Source organism: Echiichthys vipera, assembly GCF_963691815.1.
Source record: "Echiichthys vipera genome assembly, chromosome: 10".
In the NCBI taxonomy this organism is placed as follows: domain Eukaryota; kingdom Metazoa; phylum Chordata; class Actinopteri; order Perciformes; family Trachinidae; genus Echiichthys; species Echiichthys vipera.
Window position 1 is genome coordinate 26,773,079 of NC_139835.1, and position 23,223 is coordinate 26,796,301.

Genomic DNA, 23,223 nt, shown 5'->3' on the forward strand with positions numbered 1-23,223 from the left:
GGACGTCATCAATGGACAAAAGGAGAATCATTTTTAGCTTAAGGCGATTTAAGATTAAAAAAAAGATAAAGAGACAATGAAAGGACGACATCACAAGAAGGCAAGTCTATAAAAATGAGTTTTAAGAAGGGATTTAAAAGATTATAAAAACAATTCTTATAAAATTATATATTTATGTTATAAACACACAGATGGTCCAGATGTGATTCACGCAGTTGTTCTTATTGATTGTATTTGTACCAGAAACATATATAACAAATATATACATATATATATATATATATATATATACATTTGTGATAAAATATTCTACAGGTGTGTAACTCTCATTGACTCATTCTAACTACTTAATAAAACAATAAACAAAACGATTAATTTATGCAAATCCTTTAATTGTATAACAATTTCGGATCTATAGGCTAATCCTAATGTCCTTTTTTGTGAATCCTGTTGTTTCTTGTGCAAACATTTAGACATTTTTTTATGTATTTGACGTGAATTTACATTTGAAAAAATATATATTTATATAAATAAATTAAATAAACATCGTTGGGCACTGAACGCACCTTTACGTGGTCACGTGACAAGGCCAACTGAACGCACCTGGTCGGCTCAGACGGAAAAAAAGAAAGAAAAAGTAATTAAAATATAATTTTAGTGAAGACATGATGGACAGAGGAGACAGCAACCCCGCCGTGATCTGCAAGCTGTGTGGCGAAGCGTTCACTTTACCTGGTAGGACTTTTATATCCATGTCGTGTCTATGGCAACCGACTCCACCGTGAGTTGACCGTTAGCTGCGTGCTAATGTAACCGTTAGCATGACCATGAACATCTTTTTTAAAATTGTGTATAATTATCGGATACATAAAAACTTAAACGTGTGAATTACAACCAAACATATAATCTTTATTTTCCAAAGTCGCTAGAGGTTGTTGTTGTTGTTTCCTCTGCGATGTGGTTCAATTAACGTTAGCTAACCTGAGCTAAAGCTAACACAAGGCTAAAAGAAGAAGGATGGTTCACCAAAAAAAAAAAAGAATCCCATTGCGCATGTGTCATTTCCCAAAGCGCAGACAGCCTCCACCTTCCATTATGGAGGACTAAACATGTGCTAAGTCTCAATAAATACATACATAAATAAATAAATCCGTGAGTAAATAAAAGTGGAAATAGAAACATGAACACATGACCTTTAACCCCCTTTATTCATACCATTCATATCCCCCCCCTTGACCACACAGCGTGCACATACCTATATGTAGGTATGTGCAAGCTATACTTACTAGAAGAAGAAGAATTACTTTATTTATCCCGCAATGGGAAAATTGAATATTTTCACTCTTATTATTAATCATGTTACACACACAGGCCCGAAATACAAACATGCACAAACAGGACCTATACATGCAATTAAGGAGAGATGTTAGAGCGAGGGGGTTGCCAGTGACCAGCGCCCGAGCAGTTGGGGGTTCGGTGCCTTGCTCAACAGCACCTCGGCAGTGCCCAGGAGATGAAGTGGCACCTCTCCAGCCACCAGTCCAAGCTCCATATATGGTCCACTCAGGGACTTGAACCTATATATATATATATTAATCTACCTCATTGCTCATTTGCACCTGTTTAACATGTATATATTTGTTATATTTTTATTCTGTTAGGTTCATAACTTATTCATCTATTTATTCATAGTCACTCTTTGTTTCTTTGTGTCATTGTGCAATGTCTGTTCTACGTGCCTGACCTTTAAATACCCCCCTGGGGATAAATAAAGTTTTCTTGAATCTTAATCCTGCAGGAATTAATGTTGGATTGCAAAATGCTTTAAAATTGCAACGGGTAGATGTACATTGACCATTAACTTCGATCGCCGAAGTGTAGCCTGCATTATATCCTGTCACATTCATCATTTACATTAATGTTACACTATTCCTGTTTGTCTTATTTGTGTTGTTTCTTTTTTCAGAAGATGAAGTTGACGGAAACCTCCCTCGTGTGCTTTTATGTGGCCACATCTACTGCACATCTTGCTTGCTTTCTATTCAGTGTGACAATGTCATCAGATGTCCAGAGTGTGAGGTAAAATCACCGGGGGTCTCCCTTTTTAAACTAGTGATGCCATAACTAAAATATTGACTAATGCAGTGGTTCTCCAACTTTGTACATGACTTACCACCTCAGTAAATATCAGACTCTCTCAAGTCCCACCACTAAGACCGATGTTAAAATACAGCAGCGTAGGCCGACCCTATTCAGCTATGGACAGGAAGGTTTATTTCTCATCAGAAGATTATTGATTGTTGTCTTCAGCCACAGCCATGCTGTAGGGAGGGGTAGCATCAGTACTGACATGTCTGTGTTTTCAAACCAATCATTTTACCTCTGCTTACTCTCTTCCATCACAGTTTAGCTCGTAACTCATGAACATCACTATTTAGCAGTCTGTTGGGGCACAATCACACAGTCCATCCGTACCGTGCCCAAGCACGTTTCACGGCTAAAGTCTTGTTTGTTTGACCAGTGTGTGTGAGTACGGTTGCGAATAGCCCGTTCTGGAGAGGTGGGCTTTTGTAAAGCACGTTTGCACATGTACGAGCACTACGGCGGTTCTGACGTAATTTTATCTGCGCCTGTTGGGACATAGAAAAAAGAAGGAAGGACCATGCGCGGACATTTAAAACAATGGCGGCGAAAGGTTCACGTTGGTGTGATGCACAAATACAAATATGTGACCTTGTTTTCTGCGCTGCTTTCCATTATGTGGCCAAAAGACCGGGCCCTTTTGTAAACAAAGCGACGCATCGCAATGACGTGAATCAATGCGTGTGACGTGTAACGACGTGATGACGTATAGGCAGCAAGAAGCATTCACACCGAGGCCCAGGTAGTGTGAGTACAAACGGGCCTGACCCGCGGGGGGAGAGGGAGGGGGGGACAAGTACTCTAAAGCACGGGGCACGGTACGGATGGACAGTGAGTGCGCCCTTATTGAAACAGAAATATTTCAGGAAATGCTAAAATTATTTTAAATTACATTTAATTGATCTCAAAAGTTTTAAGTATTTTCTTATTATTAGTATTATTAGTATTAATTTAGTGATTAAAGTTTCCCTTTTTTTATTTTGGAGATTTCTTCGCGTACCACCAGAGAGAGCTTGAGTGCCACCAGTGGTACAAGTACCACAGTTTTCGAACCAGTGAACTAAAGCAAAGCAAAGCATACAAAGCTGTTATTTTTTTCAGTTTCCTCCTGTTGGGTTTAATAAAGGCTTATCTTATCTTCTAACTGTCTATTTTGTGTGAGCCTTGAGTGATCTAACGATGCATAAAATGCAAACCTTGTCCTTACTTGCCACCTTGATTGGCAACCAGCAATCCATTTGTTTGTTTTGAATTTGCTATTTGTATTTTGCACCGAGTTCAGGGCTACAAAAAGTCAGATGGTGGGAAATAAAAATAAAGCACACTGTCTGCAGGTTGAGTCAACCCTTCCTGACGGTGGGGTGTTCGGCCTGCAGGAAGATAGCAGAATCATTGGCCTCATCTACACTTCTAAAATGAACAAGATGAAAAGGTAAAATGTTGAATGTTAAAATCAAACCACACTACTGGCGTGCCTGTAGTTTAACAAACCTTTTGAACAACTTTGGCCTCCTTCTGTGTAATAAAAGAGAATGGATCTTACCTTTTGATTATTGTTTTGATGATGTAATCTCTTGAAGGTGTGAGAAATTTAAGAATCGCAAAAGGAACAGATTGTCATCCCCGGACACTAACGCCAATAACGAGGATGTTGGGAAGGTATGTTTGGGTGAACACAGTTTGTTAATGTTTAAAATGCCTGTTGAAGCTTATTTAATGTACAATAGTATCAGTGTTAAAGAACATAGGCCCACCGGATGTTTAATGTTAGAATAAAGGCCATCTCCACTGTCTGTTTTGCACTGTCCACCACTTAGCTCCGCCCACGCTGATTGCGATTGGTTTAAAGAAATACAAACGAGCCACAGCGATTTTTTTCCCCCATATCCCAGAACAATAAGCCGACGTAGCCAGACCATACTCGAGGGCAGACAGTGCTGCGGAGATAGTTCTGAATATGCAAGACTACAGTACAGTCATAAGTGATTCAGATTAAAATGGTTCATATTCTGGTAATGTTTTATTCAGCCAGCTGATATTGAGAAGATCGATCAAGCGGTGGATGAGGCGTTGGTCCGGGCGGCAGAAAATCTTGCCCTTCTGGAGCGTAACTATGAGGTGAAATCTGCACTAGAACCAAAGAAACACTGCACACACCTCGTAGAGCTTGATTTTACACATGAGTTATTCTTACATGTGACCGTGTAGCTGGAACTTTCCATGTCTGTTTGATCTCTGAAGACTCTGACGACTGGCCTGGCAGAGCAGGTGAAGAGGGAAAGAACTCGGTTAGAGATTGAGATCAAGCAAGCTGCAGACAAGGCTTTCCACGCTATTCAAAAGTGGTATGGATATAAACTATTGATATGAAACCAGTGATACATGCATGTGTTTTATTTCTCTTCAGATTGTTTCATTCTCTTGAAAATCAAACAGGATAGTGTCACACTACTTCTAAGGTTCTCTGAAGAAAAGGTCTGTAAAGCGACATCTATCTCGATGCCTGTCATTTCTTTGTCAACAGGAAGGATTGGCAGTTGAGTCAGCTGATCAAGCTGGACGCACAATTCTCCACCAGCCAAGCAGAGGTGTGCCGCGTCCAGGAGAGAATGAAGGCCCTGGAAATCGCCATGCAAATGGCCAGAGAAGTGCGCCGTGTCCCCTTTCTGGAGCAGTACTGCACCCTGGATAAGGTATCAAACATCATGTGTGTTTACATCCCACAAGATGCCTCCAAGTGCACCGTCAGATACTACAAAACTATTACTAGATTAATGACGGTAATGCTGCAGCTGTTATGTTCATTTTCCAACAACTTCCCCATAAAAGAAATGATTAAGTGAAGCAAAGTAATTAATAATGCTGTGGCTTTTTACGATGCTGCTTGTGTGTTGATGATAGGTCCTGGAGACGCTGCAAGCTCCTGTTGATAACCAGTCGTTTGATATGAAGTGCATCACTGTGGGCTCAGGAATGAGGTTTGTCATTTTGTTTGCAGTGTTTTGTTTTATGACCTTATGTGTTATTTCACCATTACACTACAGTAGTGTGAGTGTGGTAAATATAAAAATAACTGCCCAAAAAAAGTACCTGTTATTTTCCATAATGCATGAAGCATGGGCGTCTGGCAAACATAAGGGACAGGCTTTGACTTATACCAGTTGGTTGATTGGATCTATGTATGTGTGTTTCCCTGTGTGTTTGTGTTCTAGCTGTGTTTTCCAGTCAGAAGGGCTGAACCAGACTCTGGCATTGTCTCTGAAGATGGAAGTCGGCACCCCGAAGTTGTGAGTCCTTAAATAATTTTCAATATTTCATTTGGGATTCATTAGGACCTGTGGATGAAAACTGCCAAAGGAGAGTTTCTCTCATCTGTGCCATTTAGAAAACGTAAGTAGGTTTTGTGGACATGAGTGGTTTTGCTATCTTAAAAACATAACAACGTGGCACTTGTTTAGACTATTAACTGGAATGGCTAAAATAGATTGAATTCTGTTTTGTCTGTCATTTTCTGGATTTAGTTGTTTGGTTTATAAAATGTCAGAAAATAGTGGAAAATGTGGATCAGCGTTTCCCAAAGCCTGACATGACGTCCTCAAGTGTCTTGTTTTATCCACAACTGAAAGTTATTGAGTTCACTGTCATAGAGGAGGAAAGAAACCAGAAACAAATCACATTTAAGAAGCTGAAATACGAATTTTGACAAAATGACTCAAAACCAATTAATCGTTTATCATTATTATAATAATTAGCTATGAATTTATTAGTTGTAAGTAAGTTGCAATGTAGGTAAAATCTTATTTTTTTAAACAAGGAGATATAATGTGCATCTTCACGTTGCTGGCAAAGTTTAACATTTCTTCTATAATGTATGCGGCGCTCTTGATAAGTTACTATTAGGTAACAATATAAATGTTACCTGCTCCTGTTATTGGCGCCGGTTAATTTGCATGGTTTTTGGAGCATATTATGTGTAAATGTTTAAAAATGACATACTTCTTTTATTAATGTGGCTCTCTTTCAGCTTGTCTGAGTCTCCACCCCCAGGCCTCCAGCAGGGCACCTCCAACAGAAAGACCCCCTGGCCTCGTGCCAAGAACAGGAACAGAAACTGTGTCTCACCCAGTCGCAACAAACTCCCCAGCCCACAAAATCAGGAGCAGAAGAGCCCGCAAGCTAGCCGTTTGCCGTCCCGAGGCTCTTCTCCAAGCCCGTCGCATTCTCCCAGGTCCAATCGTTCCCGCCACAGCTCGGCCTCAGAGATCGGAGCTCCAGATGTAATTGTTGAGGAGTTCTTCATCGAGGGCCAAGAGAAGGGTCTGTTTTGACTTTGATTTAAAGAATGCCAGATCCGATCAGAACATTAAATCACTTTTGATATAGGCAAAAGAGAAGCCTTAATCTGTTTTTTGTAACTTTCTGCAGCTCTCCCACCCACCGGCCCTGAGCTAGCTAATGACAAATGGAGAAACCACAGGAGAAAGAAGAATCAGGTGTTTGGCGCTAAGAGAAATGGTAGAGAACAACTGTGTACTCATGTAGTTATATTGATGTGGTATACGTAACCTAATATGATATAACTTAACATTTTAAGACAGCCCTTTATTTTTATTTTTGCATAAAGATTTTTGAAGCTTAATTGATGAATAATTCAGTAGGCTGATTACATTAAAAAGCTTAAAATCCTTTCACATGACATTTGTTTTGTCTACTGTAAAAAAAACGAACTAATCAACACCTTCACATATTAAGGAATGTATTTCCTCAGTGGCAGCAGCACGCTTAACACATACTGTGGATAGATGGGTATAAAATTGCCGGCCTAGCTCCTGTACACTCAGGCAGCAAACAACCTATAATGCAGCACTCAAGGCTCACAAAGGCATTACTTACCTCATTCTCATCCCCCCCCCCCTTTTCTTTCTCATGCCCTGCACCTTCCCTGCATTCTCCTTTCATCCCTTCTCTCCCTTATCTCTCCCCATTCCCTTGATTCCTCTTACCCTTACCACCACCTTTCCTCCATGTCTGATTCTCCTTGCCCCTCTCTTCTAGTCACCCTGTGGGTGGTGGTAACCCACATTGTGAATCCAAGTCACTTCTACATCCACTATTTGACTGAGAAGAGGGAAAGGGAGATCCTGTCAACTAAGATCAACCACTTCTGCAACAGAGACAGCTGTCACTTCACTTCCAAGGACACAGTGAAGAATGGTGTGTGACTGTTTGTGTGTGTCTCCTCAAAAACCATAGAGAAATTAGGAGAATTGTAAGTTTAAGCACATTTCATGTAGCAATGGAAGTTAATGTTATTGTTAATGGTTAAGGGCAAAGATTCACGTAAATAATTATACTCATTCGTGTTCACTTACATTATGAGTTTCCCACCAAAATATGTTGAGATTGCATCATACGTCACTCAGAGAAGTGAGACTTACCCCGCGTGTCATTGAGCCTTTTCTTCTCCTCCCCAGGCTCCATGATATTTGTGAAATGGAAGGAGGGACTCTGGTGCCGGGCCGTTGTGGTTGAACTCTTGCAGAACAGATGTGCCGAGGCTGTGAAAGCATGCGCCGTCACCCAGCTGACCAGTATACGAGTCTTCTTTCTTGACCATGGCCTCTGCAAAAGCCTCACCATACAGAGGTACACACACACACACACACACACACACACACACACAATAACTGACGGACAGTATACATATCTGCCAATCATTCTGTTGAGATATACAGTATCAGCAAGATCTCAGTATTGCTTCAGTTTAAAGAAATTATTCTACCTATGTATTTTTGTTGATGATGCCTTTTTCTTCTTAGAAGTTGCTTAACTGACCCATTTTGAACGTCAGTAATCGTTCTTGTACATACTCGACTCCTCTGACACCTTTTCCAGTGAGGAGGAGACCACTGAGTCTTCACTGAAGGCTGTGAATAACTGCCTGAGGAAGGTGAATGAGGTGTTGAATGCGGAGCTGGGACACTTTGCTCCTCAGGCCATCAGATGTTCACTCAAGGACCTGATCCCCTATGACCTGGTAAGACTCACTGGGGTTTGAATAGATACGTCTGTACATTTTTCCTTCTCAGATAAGAGAAAAGCTATCATGTGGTGGCGCTGAGGTTTAAAAAAACACATGAACAAAAGCCAAAACACGTGTATGATGTATTTATGAGACGCAACAACATAAAAAAATGCAACCTTTAAAGCTATGGTCTACGTTCTGAAAATCAGTTCAGCCTTTGAGACAGAATTGAAAAAAAGCATCCCGCCCCTTGCGATGAGCATCACTTTGCTGCTGCTTTGTGTTTTTGACGTGAGGATGACCTAGAGTCTCTTTACTTGTTTGAAATGTATTCTACTTTTTGCCCATTGTTTGTTAAAATGATGTACTTTTTTTGTTTTATTACGTCGCTGTGTTTTCTCTTTGATTTGTTTTTTATAAAGGTTTATGTAGTATTGCTGTTCACCAGCACCAGCAGAGAGTGTTCACTCTGCGTGTGTTTGTTCAGACAAAGGGCTGGAGCATCGAGGCGCAGGTTGAATTCCAGCGCGTGGTCGGCTCTGCAGCAGTAGAGATGCGGCCTTTGGGTCAGGACAGAGACTCTTTGTTGGTGGACCTGAGGAAAGCTCCCATGGACCAATCCAGTGATGTGCCCTTCTCTGTCCGAGAGTTCCTTGTTTTCATTGAAGTGGCCAGGTATGCACAAATGTAAATGACCAGGAAAGACACTGATTATCAGATTCATATTTATTTGATTATTGAATACATATAATTTCTGAATAGAAATCCCTACTACTGAAGTGGCCTAACGTTGGCTGTGCTCTTCCAAAATTGCTCCTAGGTTTTATTCTCCCGTGAGTTTGGGCAGGAGGCCTCTGCTGTACTACCCTCCTGAATATCCCACGATCAACACGGAGCTCAATGCTGTGGTGGCCCACATCAACAACCCTGCTGACTTCTACATCCAGCTAGTATTAAATATGCACACATGCAGTAGATGTATAACATGCTTTAGCGAGGCTCAGATGGCAGGAGTATAATTGGGATTAACCAGAGAGAAGAAAAAACCTGACTTTTTTAAATCTCTTTTCTATTCCCTCGTCTTTTCTCTCTGTTGATGACCCCACCTCCTCTCTCCATCACCAGGTTGATAACGTTGAGTCGTTGTTGCTCTCAGCCAAGCTCCAGGAATGTTACAATGTGACCAAAGTGGCCGGAGAAGAAGACCTCAACCTCTACTGCCCTGTGATAGAACAGGCCTGTGTCGCCCGCTATGAGGACAAGCTGTGGTACAGAGCTCAGGTCATAGGTGAGGGTGTGTGTGTGTTGTGCTCACAGATTGTATTATTAGTTTAATGCAATCGTGATTCAACTTGTATCCAATTCATTGAAGTTTTATCAGAATGCCTACTGGACATAACTGGAGCTGTAAGCAAGCCAGCAACAGATGCACCACCCGTTTCCATGGGATTGTGCCTGTGTGTGTGTGTGTGTGTGTGTGTGTTTGTATCCTGATGTGGAAAGGACAAACTATCCACAAATAGAGTACACTCAAGTACTTGTGATGTGTTTTGTGTGTATAGGTCATCCAGGGGGAAGACAAGTGGAGGTGCGGTTTGTTGACTTCGGCGATAAGAAAATCTTGCCAGTCAGCGACTTGAGGAAGATCAAGGATGAGTTCTTTGCCCTTCCGTCCATGGTGAGAAAACAACATTGGACCGATAGACTGATGTATACTGTATATGTTTTTTTACTTGCATGATAAGAACATAATCTACACCTTCTGCACGTTTGCCTTAAAGACTATTATCAGACTTTGACCTTCCTAGTTATAATTCCTCAGATAAAGCTTATATATATATTTGTGTAATAATAATAATAATTCATTTTATTTATATAGCGCTTTTCAGGGACCCAAAGTCGCTTACAGAGTATGACATAAAATATATACAGACGATAAACAACAGGAGACAAGGATGACAAGGATGACAGGGAAGCAAGGCGAAGGGGGCGTGGGGTAATGGTGGTACAGACAAATAGCCAGAAACAGGTACAACAATAGAGGTGGGGGGATGGATTGAAGAGCAGTGGGGGGGGGGGGGGGGGGGGGGTCAAGGGGAGGGGCTGAAATGGGTGAGGAGAGCGGAAGGAGGGTGGGGGGGGGTCGGGGGGGGGGAGAGGCCGGGAGTGAATGTAGTTATGGGTAGGGGAGGTTGTAGGCTTGTGAGAAAAGGAAGGTTTTTAGACGGGATTTAAATGTTGTGAGTGATGGAGAGTCGCGGATGGGCTGGGGGAGAGAGTTCCATAGTCGGGGTGCAGTTCTAGAGAAAGCTCTGTGTCCGAAGGTTTTGAGTTTGGAAGGTGGCATGGTCAGAGTTAGGGAGGAGGAGGATCGGAGGGCTCGGGAGGGGCGGTGGGGGGTAAGGAGGTCAGAGAGGTAGGGTGGTGCCAGATGGTGGAGAGCTTTGAAGGTGAGGAGGAGTATTTTGAAGTCGATGCGTTGTTTGATCGGGAGCCAGTGGAGGGTGTAGAGAATGGGGGTGATGTGTTCACGGGAGCGGGTGTGAGTGAGGAGGCGAGCAGCAGAGTTCTGGACCATTTGGAGTCTATGGAGGGAGTGGGAGGTGATGCCAGTGAGGAGGGAATTGCAGTAGTCGAGACGTGAGGAGATGAAGGCGTGGATGAGGGATTCAGCGGCAGGGGGGGAGAGGCAGTGTCTGATTTTGGCGATGCGGCGGAGGTGGAAGTAGGAGGTCTTGACGATGGAGCGGACGTGGTGATCAAAGGAGAGCGTGGGGTCCAGGATAACACCAAGGTTGCGTGCAAGGGGGGAGGGAGAAATGATTGAGCTGTCAATGGTAAGTGAGATGGGTCCGGTTTTGTTTAAAGTGGATTTGGTGCCAATGAGGAGGAGTTCTGTTTTGTCGCTGTTGAGTTTGAGGAAGTTATGGGACAGCCATGTTTTTATTGCAGAAATGCAGGTTTCAATGTGGTTGAGTGGAAGATTTTGGGTGGGTTTGGTGCGGATGTAGATCTGGGTGTCGTCAGCATAGCAGTGGAAATCGAGGTTGAGTGAGCGGATGAGGTGACCAAGGGGGAATAGGTAGCATATGAAGAGAAGGGGGCCAAGGACTGAGCCTTGAGGGACCCCCTGCGAAACAGGAGAGAGGGTGGATGTGTGGCCGGAGAGGGAGACGAACTGTTGCCTGTTGGTGAGGTAGGAGGTGATTGATATATTGTTTTACGTATAATGTCCATATACTAGTTCACTCACACACACACACACACACGTTGTACATATTCTATGAATCATTCAAAAAGAAGTCCTTCAGAAGCCTGTTTACATTATTTTATTTCCTTTGTTAAGGAGGTTTTATTTTTGGTTCAGTTTGTCCGTTTGTCTACAGGAACAATGGAAAAACCGACGGTCCATTTTTCATGAAACTTTGGGGAATGGTGTAGCATGAGCCAAGGAGGAGTTGATTGAATTTTGGAGCAGATACACTAATCATTTTTCTCTTTCCTTAACCTTGAGACAGGGCATGGCCTTGGCAGAGGCCTGCACTCTGAGTGCCATTTTAGTTTGCTCATATTTTTATACTCTATGCACTTGGAAGAGTGTTAAGAGGGTTAAGTGTCTTTTCTCCTGTGTAGGCAATCCACTGCTGTTTGTCAGATGTGATTCCTCCGGATGGAAAGACCTGGAGTGATGCCTGCAGCAAAACATTCATCAGCCTGGCTCACCAGAAACTGGTCACCATAGTGGCTACAGGTGTGCATGAGAGTGTGTGAATTTTTCTGATTTCTGTGTGTTTGTGTCAGATTCTAATTTGTATATTGTACTCACTCGTCACGTGTGATACGTGTGTTTTATCACCATTTTATTTTTCTTCCCTGTGCCCCTCCAGGAACAGTCCCTAAGACTGAGCCTCTGCCAGTCAAACTGTTTAAAAGCAGCCTGGACGGGCCAGTAGCCAACATAGCCGAGCTGCTGGTCAAAGACGAGCTGGCCTCCTTCAAAGAGGGGTAAGACTTCAACAACTTGCATATCCAAATATCCAGAAGTTAATGAGGGAAATAAAAGCCAGTTTTTACCATGAATTTAACATTTAAAATTTAGACAAGGAACCACATCTTGTGGCTAGTTAATGGCTGTAATTGTGCAGAAAGATGCGGAAATTAATACAATCAGACAGGTAAACTGCAGGTTTGGGAAAATGGGAAAAAATGGTATCAAGCCATCCTTACTTTAATGTCCGTTTTTCTCAGTTCATCCTTCACTTTATGTATGTTTTTACTCTTTCTTTCGTTTTTCTTGCTGACATTCCTCTTCTTTGTTGCACATTTTCTTATTTCACCTGTTTCTTCTCTCACTCCCCTCCCCCCATCTCCTCCAATTCCTCCTCCCATGCTGCAGACTTAAATCCACGGGTGACAGGCCCCCTGGGGAGGACTTGGCCATATGGGATCCTCCACTTGAGATTCGTTTGGCCACGGAAGGCGTTGATTCCCCCGACCAAATAAATCCCCTAAAGCAGAGTGAAGAGCCGTTGGAGTTTCAGACGCAGCTGAAGCTCCCCGATCAACTCAAAGACCTGAAAGTCACAGTCAGCCACGTCAACTCACCGAGCAGCTTCTACGTCCAGCTCACCCAGTATGACTGTCACCTCAAAAGGTCAGCTGTTAAAAAGTAATACCAGGATTTGATTATCTTTTAAATACACCAGATGTTGATACAGAAAAATCAAGACAATTTGGACTTTGATCAATTACTGTTAGTAGATTCTTAAATGTGACGATTGAGCTGAGCCAGAAGGCAAAGCTCTCGATCTACCGGTCAATCTTGGTTCCTACCCTCACCTATGGTCATGAAAGCTGGGTCATGACCGAAAGAACGAGGTCGCGGGTACAAGCGGCCGAAATGGGTTTCCTCAGGAGGGGGGCTGGAGTCTCCCTTAGAGAGAGGGTGAGAAGTTCAGCCATCCGTGGGGAACTCTGAGTAGAGCCGCTGCTCCTTTGCGTTGAAAGGAGCCAGTTGTGGTTCAGGATCATCTGGTAAGGATGAACCCTGGGTGCCTCCCTAGGGAGGTGTTCCAGGCACGTCCAGCTGGGAGGAGGCCTTGGGGAAGACCCAGGACCAGGTGGAGAGATTAGATCTCCACACTGGCCTGGGAACGCCTCGGGATCCCCCAGTTAGAGCTGGTTAATGTGGCCCGGGAAAGGGAAGTTTGGGGTCCCCTGCTAAAGCTGTTGCCCCCCAACCGACCAGGATAAGAGGCTGAAGATGAGATAAGATGATATGATGTGATGAAAGTCACACAAATTATTTGATATGTCACCCTGCACTCTGGAACTTTTGATTTGCTTACTTGGAGAGGATCATTAGTTCCCACACACTACGGCGCACGAGCAAATTGCTTTGTTTAACTGAAAAAGGTATAAGCGCAGTATTATATGTACAATACAATGCACAATAATGAAACAATGGCTGCTTTTTTTATGTCACTGGAAAGGGTCACTTAATCATCCTCCCTACTGTAGTTTTACTAAGTCAACAGTTTTACCAGCTGCATAATTCAGCATGACGCGACCAAAGAGAGGTATGCTGGCTATATTATATTGCAAAGCATATATTGTTAGTTTTATGGTTTCATCTTGCTGTGTTTTTCAGAATGTGTGAGCTGGTGAAGGAGTGTGGACTTGTGGAGCCCCAGGATGTGGTGTGGAAGGCAGACATGTACTGTGCCGCTCACATTAACGGCGTTTGGGAGAGAGGACAGATCTGCTCTGACGTCACATCCAGCAACATTGCAGAGGTATAAAAGCTGTTCGAACGTAGGTTTGGTCTCCTATTATGTCTTTTTATTGCCATTTTACTGCAAGAAGTTTAGAGTCAGAAAATCAGGGTTTCCGCTAAAATATGATTTGACAGTTTTATTACTGAGCTCTTCCATAAATTTAAGTGTAAAACAAACTATTCTTTTTAATAATAACAATAAATATAAAGTGGGAATTTCAAAATAAAGGTGATTATGAAGAACAAAGATGGCAATTGAGATCGATTTATCGATACACCTCTATCATTATTGTACTGTAAACTTTATTGTGGCTTAAAAGGTCGTTTGAATTGATAATGACGGTGTCTCTCTGCTGGCTGGTACCAGGTGATGCGCTGTGACCATGGCAGCAAGGCTAAGCTCCATGTCAGCAACCTGCGCCCTTTGCCATTGGGCTTGACAGGCTCTCTGGCATTGGAGTGCACTCTCACTGACATCAGGTTATAAACACACACACACACACACACACACACACACACACACACACACTGTATTTAGTCACACACTAAGACATGTACACAGGTCTAGAGCAGTTTTAAATTCATATACTAAATTCAATACACTGTACACATTTCCTCCTGGACAACAACAGCCTTTCAGAACGCATAAATGATGTATCCATCCAAAATGGATGATATGGCTGGGTGGTCTGATCTGGAATGCATATCTATATTCTGTGTGTTTTTAAGATTAGACACTAATGATGTACAGTATATCACCATGTACGTTTTTGATCAGTTAATATACTTTTTGTTTCAGATTAAATGTGTATCCTCTGGTTTCCACCTCTTTTTCAGCCTTTCATGGTTAATTTATTCTCACCGTGACTTCCTCTTTACTCTTCTTTCTCTCTTTCAGGCCAGCAGGAGGCCGATCCACATGGACGGCCACAGCGTGCGACTTGATCTCCAACCACTTGAACGGAGCCTCGGCTGTTATGACCATCAAGGTCTTTCTCTCCTTCCCTCTCCTCATGCCACTGTCTCTTTCTCCGTTCCCTTTTGCTAAAGTTTGTTGCTCAAGCTTCCTTTTTATACAAACAGTAGATTATAAAGATGAATAATTTCTCTAGGTCAGTGTTCTTTCAGAGGTTCTTTATTATATTATAGCTCATTTTACTCTTTGCTCTCCACTATGCAGCTCTGTTCTTTGCTGCTTCACTGACTTAGTTCCAGCGTCTCCCTCTCTTCTCTTCTACAGGCGTTGACGGATGAGCGTCCAGTACCCGTCACACTGTTCTGCCCCAACCGGATGGGACAGTTGGTCAGCATTGCAGATTTTCTAGCCAGCGAGGGCCTCGCCCTCAAGGAAAGAAAACCAAGGTATGCGTGTGACACATCCGTATATCTCTTTCAGGCTATCTCTCTTTCATTACCACACATCAGAAGATCTAAATAAATTCCGAAGCAACACTCTTATTTACTTTTGATTATCATTATAAATAGGTCTGAATGATTAGTCGAATTTAAATCAATATTGCAATGAAATGGAAAATAAAAATTGTCCGAGACCGCGTTTGAGGGCGATCCACGTGTTCACATATGAGATTGATATAAGTGTAGCATAGTGTGTGCGTAGTGAGTAGGGATGTCATGATATGAGATTTTGATATCATGATTATTGTCAGAGAAAATATCACAGTTTTCCTGATTATTAAGGAAAAAACATACAAGCATTCTTTTGGTCCTGCACATAAAACATGAATATAATGAAAATAGAGGGTTCAGCACGCATTCTCACCGAACTGGAGTTAATCCAGGTAACCACTACATATCCCCACAGGATTCAGAAAGTACTCCAGCTGAGTTTAAACTGTTTTGTTTTAGCTTAGTAACGTTATATTCTGGGTTCAATTTCCTATATTGTTGAGTTCTAATCATAATGTTCTTGGGTCTGATTTCTATGAGATTTAAAACCTTCATTATTATATTTTTTTGTCCAGTATTTTGTGCCATTAGTCAGTGGCTGATATTCTCTTTTAATGCTTAATGTTGTGTGCGCCTTTTTCTTTCTTTCTAAGTGTGTGACTCCTTCTTCTTGCAGAGAAGCTGTCACTCAAAAATCCAAAGAAACTGATGCGCAGTCTTCAGTGACTGAGACCCGAACTGATGTCTCTGATGGCGAAACCAAAAACACTCCCCCAGCTCCTCTGATCCCCCTCCCCTCCCCATCACCCCTCTTCTCCAATCCTGCGGTTCCAAAACCTGCCCCCCGCACCATCACGACTCCTCAGATGGTGATCACTCTCACACACACACACACACAGACACAGTCAGCGAGAAATCATGTCTATCCATTTGTATTCTGTGTAATGGAAACATGCATAAAATAACCAGCCACTTGGTGATGATGTAATGCCGTTTATATGCACCACACACCAGGATCAAACTGACAACCTGACAATTTGAGATCCTCTCCAACTGTTCGTTTTTTTTAGTCAAAGCTTAAAACTTGTAACCTGACTCTCGCCAGATGAATTGCGTTCCGCCATGTTTCCGCCTTGACTTCGCTGAGCTGATGGTTGAGTGGTGCTGAGTTGATTTCAGGTAGTCCAAGCCAATCAGGTAGTAGGACGTAGCGGAGAAGGGACTGGTTTGATTCATACAACAATGGCGGCTTGCATCGAGGAAGCAGGCGTCAACATGGATGCTGCTATTTCATCTGTGTTGTCCGATCTAGAAAATATTTCTTCTTTAAAAGAACACCAGAGAACGGCTCTGAAGGCTTTTGTTGGTGGGAGCGATGTTTGCGCCCTTCTCCCGGCCGGGTTTTGCTTTTCCCTGCGTCGCTCTCATCAGCGTCACGGGTTGGTTTCGATGTGAGTGGTTGAAGTAGCACGTCAATAAAAATGACAGACAGGTGGTTTATCCAATCATATGCAAGGATGTTTGACAAGGCCCAGCCCCCTGAAATCACTTTCCAAATGAGATGTGTGAGTGAAGCAAGACGGAACGAACTTCATCTGGTGAGAGTCAGGTTATAAAACTTGTGTACTCCAACTGTAACAGTGCTATATTTTTTATGTGTCTTATTCTGTTATTTATATGTATTAATATATTGAATTCTTTCTCATTTTGAATCATGTCAACACTTTGAATTGCCTTTCTATACAAAAAGATGTGCATCACGAAGAGAAACAAAAACAAAGTAAAAAAAAAAAGGTGTTCATGAATAAATGTGTCCACGCTATTATTCATCCAGTATTGGTTGTATTCCGTGTGTGTGTGTGTGTGTGTGTGTGTGTGTGTGTGTGTGTGTGTGTGTGTGTGTGTGTGTGTGTGTGTGTGTGTGTGTGTGTGTGTGTGTGTGTGTGTGTGTGTGTGTGTGTGTGTGTGTGTGTGTGTGTGTGTGTGTGTGTGTGTGTGTGTGTGTGTGTGTGTGTGTGTGTGTGTGTGTGTGTGTGTGTGTGTGTGTGTGTGTGTGTGTGTGTGTGTGTGTGTGTGTGTGTGTGTGTGTGCGTGCGCGCGCGCGTGCAGGTGAAGACTCAGTTGTACCACCCCCCAGAGCTGCCATGCCTCGGACACATCCAGATAAGTGTTAGTGCCATCGGGGAGGACGGTGTCATTTACACCAGAACACAGAATGCAGGTGCACATTAAAGCAAACTGTTGCATGGATTAATTTTATTTTAATACTACATACTTAACTACAAACCTAATCTGCCCATTGAAAGATTGTTGTATTTGATTGAAACAGACTTGCCTTTGCTCTAAAATCACTGTCCATGTGTGTGTATCAGAGTATCAGCTGGAGCAGCTTAGGGGGAGGATCCAGCAGAGCTTGAAGACATTGCCCAGGCAGAAGCTCTACACCTGGAAGTCAGTCCTGGGCTGCGCCGTTATCGGACCTGATATGTTGTGGTATCGAGGACAGCTGCTGGAAGTGCTGGGAGGACACGTCAAGGTCAGGAGGGCACACACACATACACAAAAAAATAATAATTTTGTAGAACTAATAATTAAACAACACAGACACATTTGTCTTTTGTGTGTTACTTTAAGAGAGAAAGGAATATTATGAGAGCAAAGTAGATGAAACCAGGACAGTTACTCAAGCCACAGTTTGACTGGCTAAACTTTAATCATGTACTTTATCAGCGCATTTATCTTTAACTAGGGCCGTTCCCGAATCAGTCAACTCTAAGTCGGCACTTCAAACTAGGCTGACTCACTGGGTGTCTGCTGTTAGGATAAAGCCTGCCATTAGCCATCTATTTCAGCCGGTACTCTCCTCCCCATCCCCTTTCTCCTGTCTGTTTTTGCAAGGGAACCGTCCCTGGTGCTCCCCTCCCTTTCCATCCGCGGTTAGGTCATCTTGGAGATAAAAGTTTACAGCTGGGCACAGATAAAAAACAAGAAAGAGCAGCGGTTCGACTGACAAAGTGGGACTCAGGGTTTTATCCACTGATGACTTGAAACACCGACTTTTAGGACAGCCCCATCTGTAAAGTCCTCTTTTCCTTAATGATGTTAAAGTAAGATATAACTTAAATGGTAAATGTTTGTGTGTTTCCAGGTGCAATATGTGGACTACGGTCTGGTGGAGAACATCCCAGCGGTCCATGTGTACCCCCTGCTGCTGTGTGACGATGTTCCTCAGCTCTGTATGCCCTGCCAGCTGCACAACGTCATCCCTGTAAGAGTTTGTGTGTGTGTGTGTGTGTGTGTGTGTGTGTAAAAAACATCTAGAACAAAGTAAATTGTATTGTGCTTATATATTTAAAATCCTTAATGAATAGAACCATGTCTCTTCAGGTTGGTGGGAGTTGGCAGCGGGACGCGGTGGCCTTGCTGAGGGAGTTGATGCTGAACCGCTCTGTGGACATGCAAGTTATGGTAGAATGAAGTGTAATACCTCAAGGTTGTTTTAACAGTCTATTAACTGGACTAGTAAAGCAGTCGGTGAGCCCTATTCTGTGTGTTTGTGTGTGTCTGTGTGTGGTAGGATCTGCCGACTGACCCGAGGGGACCCCTCACAGTTGAGCTCTTCCTGGACGGGTTGAGCCTCAGCCGAATCCTGTGTCACCACGAACATGCCTCCATGGACCGGACCGTCTCACTTCAGGAGGTCTGTCTGTGTTGTTGTGTTGGTTTCTGTTCAACTAGATAAAGCGGTGCTGCAACAATTCGCTCAAGAATTTGTGTGTGTTTCTCCACAGGAGCACTCAGTGGTGTCTCCTGCTCTCCTGCTGGACGATTGGGACATCAACACTGAGGTATTGGAATACAAATATTTAAATGCAACCCATATACAGTACGTGTGTTTACCCAAATTGAATGATTTGTTTGGGTATGAATAATTGTTAAACAAGTAATGAAACAGGCAAGCGGTATAGCATTCAAATAACTCCCTGTAATGTGGAACAGGACACTTGTAGTGCTACAAGTTTTCTGCTCATTATTTCGCTTCTCTTTCTGTACATACACCGTAAATAAGTCTCACCGCTCTCATCAACAGTGAGCAACCATCTCTAGCCAAAAGGCTCAAGAGAGGATGAATATTTGATAACCATCCAGAATAACATGATCAAGTAAATGGTGAAGGAAGTGGAACATCTACCAGTTAAAGACACGTTTTAAGAACATTTTTCTCACAAGATAAACGCAGAATGGATCTGTTCATTAGGTGGACAGTTACACAAATTAATGGGAAGTTCATGTTGCTCTGTGTCTGCTGCATATTTAAGTTAGGGCTGGGTATCGCCACTGATTTCCTGAATTGATATGATTTACTAGGTCCCAATATGATCAGATTTTTAATTCAACTCAATATTGAAATAAAGCCAAAGCAAACTACAAGAGTCAGATGATTTACAAAGTTGTCAGGACTAACATAATTAGAGCTCAAGTTACTTTTCTGTGGCTGCTGTTTTAAATAGTCTTTAGCAGACATGCACAACACTGCAGGCTGAGTAAATCTAAGACTGATCCAGATGCTGTGTCTTCAGGGTCTAGAGGACCCGGGGGAGCCAGTGCTGGGGCCCTTTACCTACCCAACCCTGCCTCAAGAGGGAGAGCAGTTCGAAGTCAGGGTCAAGCATCTGTGGACTCCCAACGAGGTGAGTACTATCTACAGAGTCATCTATTTCAAAACATCTGATGTACACACAGTAGTACCAATGAAGCTCTGACGACATGATTTCAGATGTCAGTGTAGTAAGAGATACACCTGTATAGTAAAAACAACACGATTAATGATCAGATCCAGATACTCTGTGCCACCATGTTTAAAACTGTAACTGCAGTTCCTTTTGAGGCCGCCAAGATCATGATGGACACCAGAATGAAGATGCACAATTTGACCGAGCTTTGTCAAAATCACTGTGATTATCGATCGTACAGCAGACTGCACACTTCCCTATGAATGAAAAGCATTTTGGTTATTTGTTTTCTTGACATTAACTTTGAATGAATGAAGTTAAACTGATGTTTAAACTGATAATGAATGCTTTTGCAGATAAGAGATGAATCTTTGTGTTTTTGTCCTGCAGCTGTTCCTGTGGCCTCTGGAGGGCACAGCTGATGTGGAGGTGGATGGAGAGACTCTGGATGAGGCTCTGAGAAGAATCAATGCAAACATCAACGCTTTGCAACGACTCACCAGCTTCCCTCACGGTAACATATCACATGTTCGCTGTCTGTATTTCCAGGCACAGAAAGGGCTTTTCACTAAATATTTAAGACAATGGCCTCTTCCCTACTTGCAGCCTCCTTGCTTGGACCACACATATCTTTAAACTCGGCCTTTATTTTGATCTCAACTAGACAGTTGTAAGGTTTTTGTGACTGTATCTTGCATGTTCGCGACACCATAGAAGCTCAACTCATCTTCAACCGCTTATCCGGGGTCGGGTCGCGGGGGCAGCAGCTTTAGCAGGGGACCCCAAACTTCCCTTTCCCGGGCCACATTAACCAGCTCTAACTGGGGAATCCCGAGGCGTTCCCAGGCCAGTGTGGAGATCTAATCTCTCCTCCTGGTCCTGGGTCTTCCCCGAGGCCTCCTCCCAGCTGGACGTGCCTGGAACACCTCCCTAGGGAGGCGCCCAGGGTTCATTCTTACTAGATGATCCTGAACCACCTCAACTGGCTCCTTTCAACGCAAAGGAGCAGCGGCTCTACTCCGAGTTCCTCACGGATGGCTGAACTTCTCACCCTCTCTCTAAGGGAGACTCTTTTCTTTCGGTCATGACAGACAGACATATAAACAAATAATAACAAGTAGGTGCTACAGTAGGTGTCTCCAGGACCACATTGTGCCATGAAGACACATACTCTGGCAGCAGTTAACAATGGTTTACATATTAAACTGGCCAAAATGATTTAAAAAAGGGCTTAAAAAAATAACCAGTCAAGGCAGAGGCAGACCAGAGGCTTCCTTTCTCTGTGAGGTCAAATTACAATGTTGTTAATGAAGTCTGATGGCTTTGACAAGGCCATATAAGAGAAATTGGAGAGTAAAAAAGGATGTTGAGAAGCACAGACAAGATGTAACCAGACTTTGTTACTTTCCTGTACTTGAGGATTTTTCTGCGGTCACAGACTCCCCATAGTCAAATATTGAAAAATCTAATGTAAAGAGTAATCCTGTGGTGTTTTTTTCTTTACTTTTGCTAGAGAAGACAATCACTCAGTAGGAGTCTCGGACATTTCTGTGAGTTCAGTAAGCTGGACAGACCTGACGACTTTATGTTTGTGGTTTCCAGGTGGTCCGTGTCTGGCAGAGTACAGTGATGGGAAGTTTTACCGGGCCAAGCTGATCAAAATCACCAGCGTAGAGCCCGTCACGCTGCTGGTGCAACACGTCGACTTTGGCTCTGACGACACTCTGCCAAACAGCAAGTAATGAGCTTCCCACACACCAGGAGTACAGTTTTGTTCAAATATCCAGAATATACTTAATTATTTAAGAGATTTTAAAATGGCTTCATGTAAAGGTGACGATTGGGGAACTTATTAAAGGTATAGTTCCCATAAATATACTCAGAGCTTGAGAAGTGGTTTCTTTAGCTCCAAGTTCCATTCAAATCCATGAATGTGGCTGATCGACAGGTGTTGTGGATATACTGATGTGTTCTGATATCCTGTCACTTCCCGTCAGGCTGCGTCGGATGCCGGCCGAGCTGCTACGGTTTCCCACGCGGGCGTTCAAGGTCAAAGTCGCCGGCTTCAAAGCTCCGAGTGTGAACAGGCAGGAAGACGTGCTGCCCTACAGCCCCGGGTGGAGCGTGAAGGCTGCGATGGACATGATCTACATGTTGCACGGCAACATCACAGCTACTGTTGTGGTAAGAAACGCACAAAGTGACTGTTATATAAATAAAGTATCATGTTTCACTGATTTTCATTTAGATTGAACCGAGTTAAAGGCATCCTGTGGATTAAATAAAACGTATATTTTCATTCAGTGTTGTATATAATGTGTATCCGTGGATTTCTAACAAATCTAACAAATAATGATTCCTCCTTCATAAAAATGTTTGCAAAGCAGATTTTTCGACAGTTTGCGATCCCTGTTTGCTGTAGTCTTCTTCCCCACTGCCTTTGTCAGTGCATTGCTGCATTTCTACTGTGCAACAGTGGGATGGGGGACAGCTCTATAGTGCTACTAGAGGTTTTAAAAAAGACTTTACAGGGTACTCTTTAATCAGGGTTTGATATCAAACTAATAAATTGATCATGGCACCATCAGTATAAGTTTTATTAGTGTTATTGTACATACTTTTGTTTCTTTAGAGTTCCTAATTAATTTGCAGGATCCACAACCGTGACCTTAGAATGAGCCTTTTACTTTATATCTGCATAAGGAGCGGGTCCTCTTTGCACCGCCATGTTTCTACAGTAGCCCAGAACAAACAAACCAAACACTGGCCATTCACATTTTCGTGTCAGCCACAGTATTTCTACGTGCTTTGCACACGGGAGAAGTTTCAGTTGGATGTAGTTTGCAACCTCACTTCAAGAGGATGCTAAACCCTACACACCGGGCCAAAGCACTTGCACACGCACATCTCCATTGCAGACACCCCGTTTATTGTCTCATACTTGCATCTCATACGTCACAGCATGAGACATGACTTCTTCTCAGCGTCTTGCTGCCGCCTTGTTGTCTGTTCAGGCCCGGGAACCAGAGCTCAAAGTGCTGCTGTACAATGAGGACAAAGAGTTGGTGCATCTGCCTCTGGTGAGCAACGGATTGGCTGAGTTTGAGTGACGGAGCGGAGTCGATCTCCTCAACGCACAG

The 23,223-nt window shown here is 43.0% G+C and overlaps 1 protein-coding gene across 1 annotated transcript; it reads left to right on the forward strand.

The window, feature by feature from the left end:
- Nucleotides 1-665: 665 nt before the first annotated feature.
- Nucleotides 666-23,193, forward strand: rnf17 (ring finger protein 17; the record flags this gene model as incomplete). Its single annotated transcript, XM_083921082.1, has 37 exons — nucleotides 666-735; nucleotides 1,967-2,079; nucleotides 3,477-3,574; nucleotides 3,723-3,801; nucleotides 4,171-4,260; nucleotides 4,384-4,487; nucleotides 4,667-4,835; nucleotides 5,044-5,120; nucleotides 5,355-5,429; nucleotides 6,167-6,459; nucleotides 6,568-6,657; nucleotides 7,198-7,356; nucleotides 7,617-7,788; nucleotides 8,038-8,179; nucleotides 8,655-8,842; nucleotides 8,988-9,117; nucleotides 9,293-9,455; nucleotides 9,730-9,845; nucleotides 11,801-11,918; nucleotides 12,055-12,172; nucleotides 12,564-12,821; nucleotides 13,818-13,962; nucleotides 14,311-14,423; nucleotides 14,842-14,932; nucleotides 15,184-15,305; nucleotides 16,027-16,219; nucleotides 17,460-17,571; nucleotides 17,723-17,886; nucleotides 18,499-18,618; nucleotides 18,738-18,818; nucleotides 18,928-19,050; nucleotides 19,145-19,198; nucleotides 19,931-20,041; nucleotides 20,474-20,597; nucleotides 21,686-21,821; nucleotides 22,081-22,267; nucleotides 23,098-23,193. The coding sequence occupies 37 exons, from the start codon at nucleotides 666-668 to the stop codon at nucleotides 23,191-23,193; spliced, it is 4,794 nt and encodes a 1,597-aa protein (XP_083777208.1).
- Between the last annotated feature and the right edge of the window lie 30 nt (nucleotides 23,194-23,223).